Source organism: Condylura cristata, unplaced genomic scaffold, assembly GCF_000260355.1.
Source record: "Condylura cristata isolate star-nosed mole 26May11 unplaced genomic scaffold, ConCri1.0 scaffold00008, whole genome shotgun sequence".
NCBI classification, from domain to species: domain Eukaryota; kingdom Metazoa; phylum Chordata; class Mammalia; order Eulipotyphla; family Talpidae; genus Condylura; species Condylura cristata.
Window position 1 is genome coordinate 52,742,273 of NW_004567109.1, and position 18,639 is coordinate 52,760,911.

The window sequence follows — 18,639 nt, forward strand, 5'->3', positions numbered from 1 at the left end:
AAATTTGCATTGCGAACTTAGTACAAGAGACTACTGATTAAACCAATCTGGAAGTCCTCTAAGATGCTTTTTTAAGGCAACTGAAAATTTTCTGATTGTGGTGCTACAGTATGAACTTTGGAAACTGCATTACACAAAGAAGCTACTTGGGTAGTACATAAAAAAAACTTAAAGTTAACAAATACATACAAATCGTCTCCCTGTCTCCCCCAACTTTTTTTTTTAAAGCATTTCTCTTTCTATTATAAGTTAATGGATACCTTTATGCTTTTAAAGAATCTGCTTTATATCAGATATACTACAAGAAGCTTCTCAAAGACAGTAAAACAATTAAATAGAAGAGTAGCTTTATGATATTTCAGTTCTGAACAACAGATTGTCGTTTGTCCAGTTTTTATCCAAGACCTCTGGAGAATGGATTTAAGATGAATCCAAAATCCACAAATAAAATAATTGATTAATAAGCTCTTGAATTTCCACATCCTCAAAGGATGGTTCTATTAAGGCACCTAATGCTTCCTGGCTGTCCTCAAATGTTAATTGGCAATAGTGATTTTGATCCAAAAAGAGAATGTAAGGAAGGAGTGGAAGAAGTGAAAATAGAATCTCAACATCCAAGTGCATAAGTACACATAGATTAATTTATAAACGATTGCATGAAGACTTCAAAAATAGTTAATATGGTTAGCACTACATTATTAAGAACCTGATGTTAAAAAATAGCTTTTAATACAAGAAAACTTTAACATCCAACAATCTAAGGCCAAGAAACAAATTTATCTATTTTTGATATGTTTTTATCCTAAACTATACCAAATTTTTAACAAAATCAAATTTCCTAACGTTCCAGGTTCAAAACAAAAACAGGATGTTATAAATATCAATTCAATCTGTAAACACTGAATAAAAGCAATATTTACTTTTGGCAGTAAGTTTTCTACAAAGTAAAACTTAAAATAGCTTAATAATTAATTTCAAAAATACTAACATGAGGCTAGATAAGAAATAACTCTTAAATGAGCAAGATATTTCAATGTGCCCCTTTTCAATATTTATACTATCTAGAAGGCGATATCTTTTACTTGTAACTATACTTTTACTTTAAAAATATAGACATCACTACGCCCTCCCTGGTGATGCAGTGGGTCAAAGCACAGCACCAAGAAGCTAAAGCCACTTCAGTATGAGTTTAATCCCCACCCCGGGGGTCTCCCACATGGCACAACAGACCTCTCCTGACCGGCCTGCTGCTCCCCTCAGCAGTGTACTTCATCACTGTGGCCTGTTCTGCTCCCCACTCTGTCTCTGGTGAATCCTCTCACTGCCCCTGCACCTCTGGCCTGTATCCTAGTTTTGTATACATAAATAAATGAATCTTAAAAAATATATATATAATTATCACTAAGGAAGTTGATTCACAACTTAATAACATGCTTAGCATATTCTCATGGAAAAAGTGATCACTTGTCTAGCAGGATGAACATATGATTTATGGTAACTTCCAAATCTAAGTTTAGCAATGTTACTAATTCACTGAACATCTTCGGACACGACTTTTACTACTCTTCTATGTCCTTGTGCTATATGTATATGCGTTATGATGTCTATATATTTTTCAATATTTTTCTAACTATATCAATATAAGTCAGAAAAAAATTCAATAGTCTGAGAAATTTAATTTTGATTAGTGTCTAGAAAGATGTAAGTCTGAATTATGAAGTTTTCAATGCTTATTACTTGCAGTATTTTTACTGTCATGTCCTCCACATCATTATAGTGCAGAAAAGTCATGTTTCTGATATAGCACTTCCTATAGTTTTTTTATATAAAGATTTATTTATTTATTCATATAGAACTGGGGTACAGGCCAGAGATGGGGAGGGTGAGAGGATTCACCAGATACAGAGTGGGGAGCAGAACAGGCAGATCGACGAAGTACACTGCTGAGGGGAGCAGCCGGCGAGTCAGGAGAGGTCTGCCGAGCCATGTGGTCACCTCCGGGGCAGGCGGGAATCGAACTCATGTGGAAGTGGCTTAAGCTTCTCAGTGCTGTGCTTTAACCCGCTGCGCCACAATGGAGGGCCCACTTTCTGTAGTTTTTATGGTGTCCTGTAAACCTCTAATTCTGCTCCTGTATTGGAATTGCTGATTCAATCATAATAATTCATATAGATAATTTGATAAATGTCCATATTTGTATTTCACATATCTAATAGTTTGCCTATCAAAGTGAAAATATTATCAAAAGATATTTTCATTTTTATGGTTATTAAAACAATAATGGCTACTCTGTTACAATCATAATCACATAAATTAAAATACTCATGTCCTATGATGTATATGCTTCTTATTAAAATTTCTCCCTAAAGCAAAAGATATTTGAGGATGATTTTACTTATAATAAGTAGAACATAGGGTAGCATTTATACATAGTTCAACATCTAAAAACAGTCTGAGATCAGCTTTGGCTGGATCTTATTCTAATTACAGCAATTTCCTCATAAACACATCCAAATCATGTTTTAGTAAAAAAGCAAGTGTGCATACACACACACACATACACACACACACATACACACACACACATACACAACATATTAAAGCATAAGACAGATACTTTTATAAATACTGTTAAGGAAAAAAATACATGTGCTGTTCAAATTAATTTTTCTAAGGATTTAAACCTATTAAAAAGCAATAAAACATTACAAATTTTGTAACGAAAGGAGCCATTTTCCCATCAAAGGACCCCATAATCATTCCAGTCACTGTTTTTCCATAGCTTTCTTGAACTCTTTTGAATTCAATAGTAATCTGTTGGGTCATTTCAAAATTTCTTATGGAGTAAAAACTCAGAAATTATCTGTAATTTTCCATGGATAATTTTATAGTTCATTATGGAGCAGGACACTAAATTATGTATTGCCAAGATAAAGTTTATGTCTACATAAGACCAGCATTAATAAATGAAGTGGGTGGCTACTTCAGTAATATGTGACAGGGTTTTGAGAAGACACTCATAGGGCTAAGAAGAAAGAAAGAACACACCAACACAGTGAAACATAATAGCATAGACTTAACTGATGTTATACAAAAATTTAGTACAGTAGTTGAGAATGAAAAATAGTGATGATGTAATGGTAACAGTTTCGGTTGTTATTATCATTGACAGGTTTCATATATTATTTTTGAGGTAACATTGTTTTACAACACTGTATACAATAAGATCACACATCTTCAGATTAGCCTTAAAATTGAATATAAATATAAGAATTAAAAAAAAATCTCTTGACAGTTGGCTAGTTTACCTTAATAAACTAAAATTTAAAATGGAAACAAAAATAGTTTTATCACATTTTGTTCAAACATCATAGAAAATAGATCATGCTCTTATAAGCATATTAGTATAACAGACACTGGAAACATCTAAGTAGTAAGGAAATGATCCTGGGTTAATATTCAGAGGGGCTGGGCTCAATTCTTGATTTAACTATTAATTTTTCTGAGCAAGTATTTTAACATCACTGAGCTCATTTTCCTGACCTACATAATGGTAACATTAATACCTACTCTAATCCACCTCCAAGAAATCCACCTCCAATGCTAAAATAATTAAATGCTTTAAAAGGGTATTAAGTTTTCTGGTGACATTTGTAATCCATCATTTTTCTTTAAGATTTATTTATTTATGCATATAGAACTGGGGTACAAACAGAGGTGCAGGGGCGGTGAGAGGATTCACCAGAGACAGAGTGGGGAGCAGAACAGGCCGACTGATCAAGTACACTGCTGAGCAGTGGACGGGTGAGGAAGAATTCACTTTCCATGATTTTTTAAACCTAAACATAAGAATATATAGGAAACTAGATTCTGGAGTTAATAATCTCAGCAAGCATTTCTACAATTTTGAAAGCATGATGGTAAATAGTGATATAATTAATATTTTTAATTATGTGTTTTCTCTAACACTGTAGCTCTTTATTATGAAAGATAAAGGTTTTTCCCACTGGTATATTAAAAGGGTTATAAGTGTGAAATTAGAATGATTTTTCAAATCTCAAAGTTCCTTTACATTCTCAGGCATTATCGGTAGATTACTAACATCGCAAAAATTAAACTCTTAAGTAAAATGGATTGTGATTGGCAGGTACACCCACAACTACATTCATAGGTAATTGTTGAGATACAAATACTTAATATGTTGCTCTGCACTGAATTTTAAGAAACAAGAATCAAATTACCTGTCTTCCTTTAGGACCTTTCTTCCCACGGACTCCAGGAACACCCTAGAATATAGAAAAGTCAAAAGTAAATATTTGTTGAATAAATGAGTAGGCACTACAGATCTTTCCCCCCCTCAAACATCAATCAAGTGTCCCTTTATTCTTTCTTTAGACCAAAACCCACATTGTTCCCCAGGAGCCCACGCCTTCTCTATTTCCATACCGGATCCTGATATTCTTTTGGTGATAGTTACTAATTTAGAGGTATGAAGTCAACCAAAGTTGGCACAACCAGATAGGAAATGTCTTATTTTCCATGCCTTAGGGGGCAATTACCTCCTTTCTCCCAGTCTTTATGACCTGGCATAAACAAAGGCAGATTTAGCTTTTGCACTGGCAAACTTGCAATCACAGGGAATCCAGTCCTAAGATAAAGCTAACATGGGGAACAGAAAAGTAGAGGCTGGTTATATAGCTGTGCTCAAGATCATAGTGTATGGAGATCCCACCTAACCCATGTAGTTATGGTCTTGTACAGAATAGTAGAACATTATGCCTGAGTATTCAAGCTTTAGAGCCAGTTATTAATGTTTAAATCATGCCTCTGCTCCAATGACCTTATATAATTTTAGCCAAATCTTTTCTGCGTTTGCCTCATTTTCGTCATCTGTAGTGAGGAAAGTCCTCATTGGGCTTTGTGAGCATATGGAGAGTTTAATTCATAGGAAGTACAGCTGATCCTTGAACAATGTGGAGATTTAGGAATACAAGCTGCTGGGTACTGAAACTTCACTAATAGCCAGACATTCCTGTCTGGTTGCGCAAACTTTGGTTGACTTCATACCTCTAAATGAGTAACTATCACCAGAAGATATCAGGATCTGGTATGGAAATACAGATGGTGTGGGTTCCTGAAGAAACATCTGGGTTTTGTTATAAAGGAAGAATAAAGGGCCACTTGATTGATGTTCGAGGGGGAAAAAGATCTGTAGGTAAAAAAGGAGGGAGACTTGCCTTTCTGATAATGTGAACAGTTGGTTAACATATTTTGTCTATGCATTATATACTGTATTCTTACCCAAAAAGGCTGGAGGAAAGAGAATTTATTTAAAAAATCATATGAGAAAATAATTTACAGTACTATACGCTATAAATACTGTAAGTTTACATCATCTGTTTCTAAGAATGTCCACATGTCAGTGGCCCTGCAAAGTTCAAACTCATGTTACTGAGAAGAGTCAACTGTATTTACATATTTTCAATATGTGTGCGTGTGTGTGTGTGTATAAAATCATTTAATAAGTCTTCACTTTTAAATAAGTTTGAATTAGGTTTTTCTGTTACTTGCAGTCCAAAACATTCTAACTGATATAATCATTTTGTAACTTACTATCAGAGATAGCCTTCAAAGCTGAGAAATCTGTCAGGACTATGTAGTTTGGGATTTATAGTACATATAGACAAATTAGAAAAATATTGTTTGCTGGAGTAATCCATTCAATTTCAATTTGACAGTGTTGATAAAAGCTCATGTAAGGTCTCTGTCAATAAAGGCTTTATATGTTAGAGAAATAAAACTCATTTCATTAAAACTTCATGCATCTTTACAATCTTTTAAAAAGCAATAAAAATTATTTTCTAAAACTCTAGTATAATCACTAGTTCTAGGCAAAAAACGCAAAGGACAATGCAGAAAGAGCTGTGTAAGTTTTTCTTCACGTATTATATTGTATTGTATTGACTTCTAAATAGATCTTTTTCTTCCATTTGTTTTTCAGGAGTGATTAACATTATATTAATACCCCGTTAGCTATTTATGTTTTTTTTAAAGATTTATTTATTTATTCATACAGAACTGGGGTACAAGCCAGAGATGCGGAGGGTGAGAGGATTCACCAGGAACAGAGTGGGGAGCAGAACAGGCAGATCGACAAAGTACACTGCTGAGGGGAGCAGCATGTGGGTCCGGAGAGGTCTGCTGCATCATGTGGATCTCCTCCTGGGCAGGTGGGGATCGAACTCATGTAGAATTGTCTTAAGCCAGTGCTTTAACCTGCTGTGCCACCAGAGAGGGCCCGCTATTTATGGTTTTAATGAGAACGATGAAATGTCAAAAAAATATTAGGACAAGGTACCCACAATAAGACATTGCAAGATGGTTTTATATTTATGATTTGACACAGGTCTTGATATTTTCCTATAGACTGGTAAAACTTATTGAATATGATTACATATTGGTGGAGTGTCAACAAGAGGGTCTTAAATCCTATATAACATTTTGCAAGAACATATGCTTCATTTATTATATTACTGAAAATAAATTCACGCTAAAATCAAAAAAGGACTCTACCATAAACAACAGAGTGATTAAAAATGTAAAGAGTATATGCTCATTTGTGTCAAGGAGGAGGAGCTCAGTTCTTTGTATGATGGATTAGAAACATCTTCTATTAGCATGCAGTGAAGTGACATTTGTGAGATCAAGTTGAAGCAATTTTCATTTTTTGCAAGTGAAAGAAATGGCTTATATGTCCACAAAGGAAAATTCATCTCATCTCACCAAAGAAAACTCAGCATTTTGATTGTCATTACAGTATATTTAAACTTCAAATAATTCTTCCTTGTGGTAGCATACTCTAACAGTACCTCAACTTTTAAAAAGTTGATTAAACTCACTGTCTTAAAAAAAATTCTCTTAGCAAAGAATATGGTTTACTTTTATTTGTAACAATCAAGTTTCCAAAAGTAAAAATTTTTTCAGAGCTGCATTCCTGTATTAGAGAGAAGTGTTAAATTCTCAATGTAACCTCTAATTTCAAACTTTATGACAATATGCTAATATTGTTTCATTTATTTTTTTCAATTACTATCATTGTAAATGAAGAACAGATAGAAATCACTGACCTGCATCTGGCACTAAAAGCTAGATATCATGAAATATGCTAGAATTCAGTATCTTGACTTTTTGTTCAGTAAAACCATTTTCCAAAGGCTCATAAGTAAACTCATTCATAAGTAAACTCATTTATGAGCAGCTGTCTTCCATTAATAAATGAAAGGAAAAAAGTTTCCAAGGTGAATGATTTACTACATACTCCATTGTGAAATACAAAACTATTCGAGATTTTATTTACAAATTAGATGGAGTCACAATGTAATATTTTCATAATTAGATATTTTAATACTTTAATTGTTTAGAAATTCAGCTTCAGTTAACAATGTATTTGCACAAAATTAAATAAAATGTAACTGTGTTTTTGGTAGGTGATTTTTCCCCTAAAGCTGACATGCTTTACTCAGTAAGATTACCTACCTGGCATCTGAGTATATGACCCTTATTCCATATTATTATAAGCATGTTACCTTACAAATAAAATGGAAAGAAATGGACCTACTCTTTCTCCTTGAGGCCCCAACTGTCCTGCTTCTCCAGGAGAGCCAATGAAACCCTTAAAGTAAGTAATATTTATATTACTTTCATTTGTAAAAAAAAAAATCCAGTTAAAGCATTTTTATAACATATAAATTATAAATTTTACAAATATGAAGACTTCCCCTCATTTTGATTTTGATCCAAAATTAAAACCATTTTGATCCAAAATTATACATCAATCTTTTTGTATATTAAAAACAGACAATATAAATTAAGTACATGATGGTTAGCAAAAATCAAGGAGACAAACCTTTTCTCCATTTATCTGTACAGCTGCAGAAGATATAGGCAGAATGAAAGTATGGAAAGAATATTAAGAGGAGGAGGAAGAATTCATTCCAATGTGGCGGGAGGTAAAAGTAATAAAGATTTCAAAAGACATCTACAGATTAAATAAAATCTTGATAGGGATAAAGAACATTCCTAGCAGAACAATTATAATAAGCAGAGACAAAACAGAGGGAACTCAAGAGTGTTTATAAATTGTAATTAGCAGCAATTTATATATAAAATGCTTTGGAGAAAACCAAAGCACAAATAATTCTCTACCATAATCCACTAGTTTTTATTAAGTACTTTTTTAAAGATTTCCTTATTTATGCTTACAGGACTGGGGTACAGCCAGAGATAAGGGGGAGGGTGAGAGGATTCACCAGAGACAGAGTGGGGAACAAAACAGGAGGACTGACTAAAATACACTGCTGAGAGGAGCAGCAGGCAGGTCAGGAGAGGTCTACGTGCCATGTGGGTCAGGTCCCTTGCCAGGGATTGAACTTGTGCTGCAGTGGCTTTGGAGAGCTTCATAGTGCTGTGTTTTAACCCAATGCACCACCAGGGGGATCCCTTATTAAGAATTTTACTCTGCCAAAACATCTACTATGTAAATACCCAATATTTTATCATTCTGATTTGCTCTACTACACTTAATTCCCTCAAATTCCTTTGCAATAATTGGCAACTTTGTCTTTTCCTTCCTTATAGTTGAAGAGTAGTCCATAGTGCGGATATACCACTTTTTTTTGATCCATTCCCCTATCAATAGGCATTTGGGATGATACCACAGCCTCATCATTATAAACAGTGCTGCAATAAATACTGTAGAGCACATATAGTTTTGTTTTTTTTTTTTTTCTTTTTTTTTGGAGTTGGTGCTATCACAAACCTGTATACACATCCAAGAGTGGAATTTCTGGGTTTAAATGGTATTTCCATTTGGATCAGGTTCCATGTATAGTTTTCCAAGGTAAATCCAGATCACTTACTTTCCAAAATGGTAGTACCAACAGTATAATAGTGTAACAGGGCTTCTCTTTCTCTACTTGTTGCTTTTATTTAATATGTCACATGCTCATGGCTATTGGATAGTGTCTCATTGCAGTTTTAACCTAAATTTCCTTTATTAAAAATTAACATTTTTCCATATAGCTATTGGATTTAATGACCACTCATTAATTGGTTTGTATTCCTGTTGTTAAATTATGTAAGTTTCTTACATGTTTTAGATATTAACCTCTTGTCATTTTTTTAAACATTTTCTTCATTTCAGTGGGATGTCCTTTAATAGATTTACATTTTCTGATGCAGTTTAAACTTTCCTAATTTGAGAACTCCTCAAATGCTCATTTTTACTTTTGTTTCCCTTGTCATAAGGATCAAGCATCCAGAAACTTCTATCATTGATGTCATGGAACATATAGCCAACATTGGCTTCCATACTTAAATCTTTAATCCATTTAAAATTTATTTTTGGACATGGACTTAGAAAGTGATTTAACTTCTTTCTTTCACAGGTGGCTGTCCAGTTTCCTCTCCCTGCTGTATATTGATGGCAGCTTTAGTGTAAATTAAGAAATGATGGATGTGTATTTATTTCTGGACTTTCAATACTGTTCCATGATCCGTGTGTCTATTTGTATGCCAATATCATACTGTTTTACTGTTACTTGATAATCTAGTTTACCTAATGTGATGTCTCTGTTTTTCTCTAGATTGTTTTGCTATTCAGGTATTGTATGGCTCATATACAACTTGAATGTTTTAATTTCCTTAAAAATTATCGACATTTTGATGGAAACTGAGTAAAATTATATATTGCTTTAGGGCTAATTGAATAATCATTTTGATTAAATTGAGTATTACTATTCATGAACATAGACTGTCTTCATTTTCTGATATCAAAATCTAAATCCTTTCATGATCTCTTGTTCTCACTGTACTGATGTGCTTGGCTTATGAAGCACCTCTGATGAAGACTTCTATACCATTTATAGTAATTTTCCTTTCTTTTTCCAATTGCTTAATGCTTACTCTTCTTCATTACTCTAGTTATAAGTTTATCTGTCTAGTTTATCTTCTCAAAGAACCAATTTTTAGTTTAATTGATCTGTTGAATAATTTCTTTGGTCTCTATTTTGGTTATTTCTGCTATTATTTTTTTATTATTTTCCTCCTAATAAACTTGGGTCTTGTTTTTCATCACTTTCAAGTTGATTTTGGTGTAGCATTAAGTTGCATATTTGGATTTAGTGTTTGTCAATATGGGTCTGTATTATAATTATCTTCCCTCTTAAGACCATTTTTGCCTATTCAGTTTTGCCTATTAACATAGGAGTTTTTGTGAACTTGTGTTTTAATCTTTTCTATTATTCAGTAGCTACTATGCAGCATTATTTAGTCACCACTTACAATTGTCTTATTTGTTTTCAACTGATTTCCAATTTTGTGGCAATATGGTCAGCATGAGTACTTAGTCTGATTTCAATCATCATGATTTTATTGATAGCTGACTTGTGCCTAGACATTTTCAAGGCCAGACCTTGTACACCATGGGAAGTAAATTTTCTTTTTAATCAGTGACCCAGATCCATGGTTTATTCTTGGAAATTTCCATGTTTGCAGAAGTTTTCAGGTGCAGTATTCTATGGGTTTCAGTTATGTCTATTTGGTCATTTAAGTCTATTTGTTTACTTATTTATTGTCTTATTGCTTGCCCACAGCTATAAGTGGAGTATTAAAATCCCCTAGTATTATTGTGCTATTTTTATTATATCCAGTTAGTTGTTAGTAATTGCCTCACTGGTCTTGGTGGATTGTCCCTTAAGCATACATACTTAGAAGTGTTTATTCTTCTTGTACTAATCCTTTAATTATAATCTAATATCCGTCTCTTACTACCTTTTTTAATGGAAAATCTATTTTATCTGATAGAAGTATAGCGGCTGTCAGGGGCTCAGATAACCAGAAGCTACTGATTAGGAGGATTATGATAGTAGGAATCTGACTTTAAACTTTATGTCAAGTATGCAAATGACAGGTGTTTTGTGTATTTAATTCTGTTTTTGTGCAAACATGCTTAAAATAATGATGAAAATGTTTACTTACTCGTACACCTTTAGGACCTGGATTACCTTCTGGACCAGCTAAACCCTAGTGTGAACAAAAGGCATTATCATCACTTTGCAGTACTTTTTAAAGAGGTGTTGATAATCAGTTAACAAAAAGGGCATATAAAAAGGATTATTTTCAAAAGTATAAAATTCAGAACTCTGCATACTTACTGAAACTTATAAATATGTGAGGAATATTAGACTTTTAGAAGAGACATTGTACAAAATCTATACACATATTTTAGATATCTGAAGTGTTGATGAACACACATTGTGAGATACAATAAAAAATTTCCATTAAATTCTCTATTACAAAACATTTCTAAAATACTTATCTACAAAGTATTTTTAAAGAAATACATTTTTAACTTCAGATTTATGTCCATGAGTTTGAATATATTTTATATTTCTCAGATAACCAAAATAACATGATATTTATAGTAAAGCTATCGTACAACTCTAATACGTAATACCCCACAAATAAAGCACTGAACAGAATTTTGCTAATAGATGAACTTTAGACACTTTTAATTCCATAATTTTTGAAAATATCAAAGCTCTTCCAAAAGTAGTTTTCTAATATGTTAAATAAAAAATTTTCAGGAATAAGTAATCAATTCATGTAACCTAGAAAAGATGTGTTCTATTATTAGCCAGCATGGAATAGTATGAAGAAGTCTGGAATCAGAGGGAAATAAACTCCAAATGATTACCATGGATTTTTAAACTACAGACCTGAATTCAGGTTAAAATATATCTATATAAGATGGCATTGCCATTTATTTCCCAAGTCATATTTTACCACTTCACTATTTTAAAAATGATGCTAATTACAGACAGCCTTAGCACTTACCATTACTTTGCTTTAGTCAATGGGCAGTTTTAAAGAGGCAGCAGTAGGCTGTTCTTAGGTCTTACTAGACCACAGTACTTTTGGTAGATGTACTATATGTCAAGCATGTTTAGAATCTCCACCCACATTTTGAACAATACTTTCCACAATAAAGTTTTGAAACCTTTTTTTGTAATTACCTTGTCATGATTCATTATTTAATATTAATATTTATTTAGTAATAAAATGATTGCCATTTGAACATTAACTCTCAAAATAAGGGCATGTGATGCAATAATGAAGAGAAAACATAAAAGTATAGGTGTTAAGTATAGTTACCTCACCTGCCTGCCAGGATAGCCACGTGAACCAATATTACCAGCAAACCCTGGAATTCCCTGAAATGAAAAACAGAACACCAATGAAGTCTAGGGAAGCCCATGGGAAAAAAAAAAGTTGATGCATTTATAATATCTACATTTGAAAAAAATGTTTCCCTTATAAAAATACAGAACACCTTACATTTATCTCCCTGGAATCACCTATTAGAAGTGAAAATGAGTCATGGCTTATAATAAAAATTATATACCATTAATTATTAGTAATTAAAAAGTCAAGGATGGCACATAAAGAAAAGTTAGTACATTTCTTAATAGCCAGTTTTTTTTTAATAATTTTTTTAAGATTTATTTATTTATGCATACAGAACTGGGGTACAGGCCAGAGGTGCAGGTGTAGTGAAAGGATTCACCAGAGAAAGAGTGGGAGAACAGGCAGATCGATGAACTATACTGCTGAGGGGAGCAGCGGGAGGATCAGAAGAGGTCTGCCATGCCATTTGGGTCACCTCTGGGGCCAAACTCTAACTGAAGCAGCTTCGGCCAGCTTGCAGAGCTGTGCTTTAGCCTGCTGGTCCACCAGAAAGGGCCTATTATTTCTTTTTTTAATTTCTTATTACAATCAGCCTGCAACTTTCCTCAACTATCTGATCATGGGCACCAGAAAACTAAAAGGGATAGCAAATTGCTAAACCAATCTCTTCTTTTCTAAAGTAAACACGGACTATGGGATGAGTAGGGTACCTAGTGGGGAGAGATATGATAACACATCTGAAGAAGCATCTAGGTACACTTTTGAATCATACAGTGGTGTTAATTAATGCTAATTCAACTTAAAAAATAAAATTAGAAAAAAATTTATGATTAGGTAAACTTACAGCAAGTCTCATTAAGTAAGATAGATATTAAAGTGTAAATACCTTTATCACGGCATGGGTTTCTCTAAAAATTCATACAAACTTTGAATGATAAACTCTTTTTGGATTGACAAGTTTTTATTCTTGATTAAAATCAAGTTGGTCAAGGAAGGCTGATCTTTGAATTCAAGGAATACTGGAGTAGGATTGGGTGAAAATGTGACAAGAGCCACCTCCATTGAAAGTTTATTTCATTAGGGCCCTCCGAGGTGGTGCAACAAGTTAAAGCACAGCACTGCCAGTGAGCCACAGATGCTTCAGTGCAAGTGTGACCCCAGGCCCTGGAGGTGTTCCATAGGGTGCCACAGACCTGCTGCTCCCCTTAGCAGTGTACTTCAACAATCTGCCTGTTCTGCTCCCCACTCTGTCTTTGAATTCTCTCACTGTCCCTGCACCTCTGGCCTGTATCCCACTTCTGTATGCATAAATAAATCTATAAAAAATTATTTCACTAATATATCATTCACCAATTGTTCCATAATTTTTGAACCAAGGAAATGTCAAATGCATATGTGTTATGCTGCCTTTACTTCACCTCTAATAGTGCTAGCAATATTATATTTTATAGATTCCCTATTACATAAAATTCATTACCAGGTATAATAAAAGACTCTAGCCCCGTTCCCCTGTGCTCTGAAGCAGACAGAAGAGTACAACCTCCAGTTTATGTATAAAAACACTCTTAAAATTTTAAATATTTGGAAAATCTAGAGAAAAGACTAGACCAAAAAAAAAAGGCAAATGGGGATGTTCCAAGTACTTCCTTATGTGCCAAGCACAATGTCAAGCACTTTCCTTCTATTTTATTGCTACAAGACAAACACTACTTTTTCTATTTCTATGTTTGGAAAAAAGATAGAGAAAAGTTATGAGACTTTCCCAAGGTGTCAGTGAGTAAACAGTACAGCCTGGATGTGAACTCAGGCAATCTGGCAAAAGTTGTATGTGTGATTACACACATCTATATACACCCATCTGTCAGACAATGAGCAATTTAATAATAGCCTTTTGAGGATTGCAAATAAAGAAATTCTTGTCTATACATGTAGAGATTATATCCTATAAAGTTTAGAAACGATATTTATATATTAAATATTACCTTATTAATATTATATATAGCATTAATAAAGCACCTATCATGTGCTAGGCACTATTTCAAGTATTTTACATATATTTTCTTATTATCTATTTGAGCTCTATGTGTAACATGTCATTATACCCACATACAGAAACAAAATGAATCAAAGTGATCAAATCACTGTGGAAATTCCTAAGGTAGTAAGTGGGAAGCCAGGATTTAAATCAGCAAGTTTTATTCCAGAGACTACCATTCCAGGCTTCCTCCCAGGGTAGGCTTGAAATATAAGTAACTTTCAACAGTATTCTAGGGAAAAGTCCTCTTATCAGGAGATTTTCTCAAGTCCACTTACAGCCATTCTTTGATGTCCTAACTAGTCTAAAATATACAGGTTCACATCTAGTCAACAGACCTTGCATTTGGGTATGCAAACACAAAGTAATGAATCTAGCTGAGGGGTTATCAATCTGCTCTAAAATCTAGATGAAAACTGATTTTGAATAGATTTTTATAGAAGGCGTTAGACAATCTGGAGATCTCTAGCACATTCTAGCACCACATACACAACACACAACGTACACAACAGAACAACAGTGAGTAGCTAAGTCCCACTCTATGGGAAAGACAGTAAATAAGCATTCTGTGTAGACTTATATGGCATAAACATATTCTAAGCCAACCAACACTTCAAAAAGCATTGCTACAGCCACAGAAATGCAAAAGAAACTCAAAACAAACATCATGACTCAATTCACTCTGCATTTAAAAATTGTTTCAAAAATTATTGATTCTCTTAAATCTATAGTTTGAATGGAGTCTCTAGATATGAAGTTTTAATTGTAGGTGCTGGGGAAATTCAGAATAGGAATTTCCTGCACCCATTAAGTTCTCACTGTAAGCACGAAAGCACACTCTCTGAATCAGCAGATGACTCCAAGAACCCAGCAAGGCTACTGTGGATTCCTCTCTGTACCTCAGTGTTTTCTAGTAAGAAAAGGAAGATTATCTAGGCCACAGGGCTATTGTATGACAAAAACAATGTGTTTAAAAGTGGGAGTAACTGGTCCTCCCTGATGGCACAGTGTGTTAGAATGCAGCACTGCAAGATAGCAACAGCCCCTTCAGTGTGAGTTTCAATCCCTGGCCCCAGAGGTGACCCAAAAGGTACAGCAGACCTCTCCTCACTGCTCCCTTCAGCAGTGTACTTTATTGATCTGCCTGTTCTCCCCACTCTGTCTCTGGTGAATCCTCTCACTGCCCCTGCAACTCTGGCCTGTACCCCAGTTCTGTTAGTATAAATAAATCTTTAAAAAAGTGGGAGTAGGCCCTCCCTGGTGGCGCAGTGGGTTAAAGCACAGCACTGAGAATCTAAAGCTGCTTCTGCATGAGTTCGATTCCCGCCTGCCCCGCAGGTGACCACATGGCGTGGCAGACCTCTCCTGACCCGCCCGCTGCTCCCCTCAGCAGTGTACTTCGTCCATCGGACTGTTCTGCTCCCCACTCTGTCTCTGGTGAAGCCTCTCGCTGCCCCTAAGCCTCTGGCCTGTACCCCAGTTCTGTATGAATAAATAAATAAATCTTTAAAAAAAAAAAAAGTGGGAGTAGCTGCAATAATTCTTGTAGTGTTGCTGAGCATTAAATTTGTTAACACATGCAAATATTCAAGAAGCAGGAGTAGCATTTGGCCTCAGTAAATGACAATTATTATTAGAGTTGGCAAAGATGCTATCATTCCTTTTCTAAATGCTTCCTGAGTAACGTATAGATATTTACATATTTGGCATGAATGAATGTCTCCTAGAAAATTAGTTACACTCCTTTTAATGTCCAGAGAGAGCTTTCCCATTTAAAGTACAAAATGATTTTAGTTGTTTCTCAAAGTTTTCTTCCATTGTGACCTTTTTAATGAAAACCAGTAGACGAGAAAGCAAGAATTGATGCTGAAATACATTTTATGACCTTTAAAACTGATTTTAGCCCTTACGAAACGCAGACCACCCTCAGCACATTAACAAGAGCCCAGAGAACCTGCTTAGAGGGTAGGGGTAAAGGCCAGCACTAACACCAGCCATAACGCACTTATTTGTCAAGTACCAGCTCTTCGACATTGGAGGCCACACATTTCCACCAAGGCAATCTTCTCAAAATGTTTCCTCCACAGGGTCTAATCCCTCCTACACTTCTGATTTTTCTCAGAAATGCTTAAATGTTTTTCAGCATGTTTCATCACTCTGCAGTAAGGGCTAACCATTAGAAGTCTTGAAAAATAGTACCTCAAGGACTGAACAGTACACTAGTCCATTTACCATGTCGAGAGAATAAAGGGAAAACTGGCTTTCTTTCTTTCATATCTTTCCCTCAAGGGCCACCCATCTACGTCTTCCGGGTGCCCCCTTTTGAGTTTCCTGAGGCTTTTTCCTGAATCTCCAGTAATGGAATCCATCACTCTAGCTAGTGTCTAAGCACCTACTTTTTTCGTTGCTTTACTCACAGTGGTGTACTACAAATTATATGAACAAAAGATATGACTTTATTTTTTTCCTATGGTATAACATTATTTTTTGGTGAGAAAGAAAAACAATCAAAACCTACAGAATTCCCCAAACATTTTACCTTACAAATAAGTCTGTATATTTATAATAAACATCCTCAAGGGTGTGTGTGTGTATTGTATATGAAAAAGAAAGCACATGGCTATGACTTTTTAGGGGAAATGATTATATAATGTGTGAGATCCTCAAAGGACTTTGGAACTGTAATAGTTTAAGAACTGCTATTTTAGAACATATAATGCAAATAGTAAAAGTCAATCTGAAATTTGAAAAAAAAAAAAAAAACCGTAACATATAATCCATTGAAAGCTTATCTATAGACAGAGCAAAAGTCCTTAAGAAAAATTAAATGTGAGGGGAAGTAGTATAGTATGTGAGGGGAAGTAATCTCACAATGAAGTTCTCTAGTAGGTATTTGCACTGGAGAAGATGCAAGTCTCATAAAGGAAGTACTTACCTGTTCACCTCGTAGTCCTGGGAGCCCTGAATGTCCTTTGAGACCCTGCAAGAGTAAGGGTGAAAACGGTATGAAAAGTAAACCCACAGAAGTCAAGTAACTAAATACAGGTTGTAAGCTGTTCTAAGCTTTTACTCCTACTTTTGATTTCCTCATCAATAAAATTTCTTTCCAATTTATTTCAAAAAATTTCCTGTGCTTAATAATTTAATTTTTACTAATTCTCATCACTAATTTCTACTCTACTGCATTGTGAGTGTTACTTATTATTATTAGCTAAAATGGTTGCATAGTACTGAATAGCGAATAAAAAACATTTACTTGGAATCTAAAAATGGATTTGCTAAGTTTTGCTGAAGCTTTTTATAAAGTTGGTTTTTAGTTTAATAATGCTGAAACAAAATGCCCTCTGACATAATCTGCTTGTAATTACTGAAATGCTGGATCATATCCAGATAATATCTCTAATTCAAATTATTGCCATAACATCCCATGAATGTAATAAGACAAGTGAAAGAGGCTGCTCATGGCTCCATCAAAAGGGATTTTATAAAGCTGGCTAAGAAATTATTAGTCAAAAGTTTTTTTGCCAAGTAACAAAATAAAAATTAAATTTTAGTCTCTATCATTTCATCCAAAGCTATACAATAATATCCTTTTCTTCTAAAATGATCTATCAAATTAATGACTATAAACAAAAGAGAAATATTTTAGCATGTCAGAAGATAAAATAATGGGTATAAAAGAGTCATTAGGACTAATCACTGAAGGTTTATCAACTTGGGTTAATGATTTGGAGAAGGAAATGATGTTTTGGTTAGACAATGAGGCAGTTAGAAGAGGTAATTCTTTGAAAAATAAGGAAATGATGTAACTTTTGAGACACTAATTTTAAAACATCTAAATATAGAGGACTCTTGAAAACAGAGTGAGGCCAGAGAAAGAAAGCAAATGTGGAAGCAAAGAATGTTGTTTTATTTGCATGCTATGTGTATGCATATTATTAACAAGGAAATTACACACAGAAAAAGAGAGATGACAGAAGAAAAGGACTTGACTCTTTCATGATTAAAATATCAGAGATCAGAGAAGTGTCCTTAAGAAGAGGAAAAGGGGGAGAAGAAACAAAGGAAACTCAACTGAGAAACCATGTACCAGGAATCCTGCCAGCCACTGCCAAATACCTCAATTATATGTTAATCCTATCAAGTAGGTATTTTTGCCATTTATACAGGTAAAGCTAAGCCCTGAGGAATTAAATGATTTGACTAAACTCATGTAAGTAATGTAAAAACATGTTGTTTTGGCCCTCCCTGGTGGCGCAGCGGGTTAAAGCGCAGCACTGAGAATCTGAAGCCACTTCCGCATGAGTTCGATTCCCGCCTGCCGCCTGCCCTGGAGGAGACCACATGGCGAGCCAGAC

The 18,639-nt window shown here is 34.4% G+C and overlaps 1 protein-coding gene across 9 annotated transcripts in view; it reads right to left on the minus strand.

Annotated features, from left to right (window-relative positions):
• Positions 1 to 18,639, minus strand: part of COL24A1 (collagen, type XXIV, alpha 1) — a 247,039-nt gene that overhangs the window by 179,768 nt on the left and 48,632 nt on the right. For 7 of the 9 annotated variants that reach the window (XR_001145261.1, XM_012722607.1, XM_012722606.1 and 4 more), the window contains 5 exons: positions 17,217 to 17,261; positions 12,219 to 12,272; positions 11,038 to 11,082; positions 7,619 to 7,672; positions 4,242 to 4,286 (listed from right to left, as the gene is read on the minus strand). Coding sequence is in view for 8 of the 9 variants with exons in the window: in XM_012722607.1 (XP_012578061.1) it covers positions 4,242 to 4,286; positions 7,619 to 7,672; positions 11,038 to 11,082; positions 12,219 to 12,272; positions 17,217 to 17,261 (243 nt within the window). In the remaining variant the exon portion in view is untranslated. The remainder of the gene's footprint in view (positions 1 to 4,241; positions 4,287 to 7,618; positions 7,673 to 11,037; positions 11,083 to 12,218; positions 12,273 to 17,216; positions 17,262 to 18,639) is intronic. The other 2 variants (XM_012722601.1, XM_012722605.1) reach the window with 2 other exon arrangements.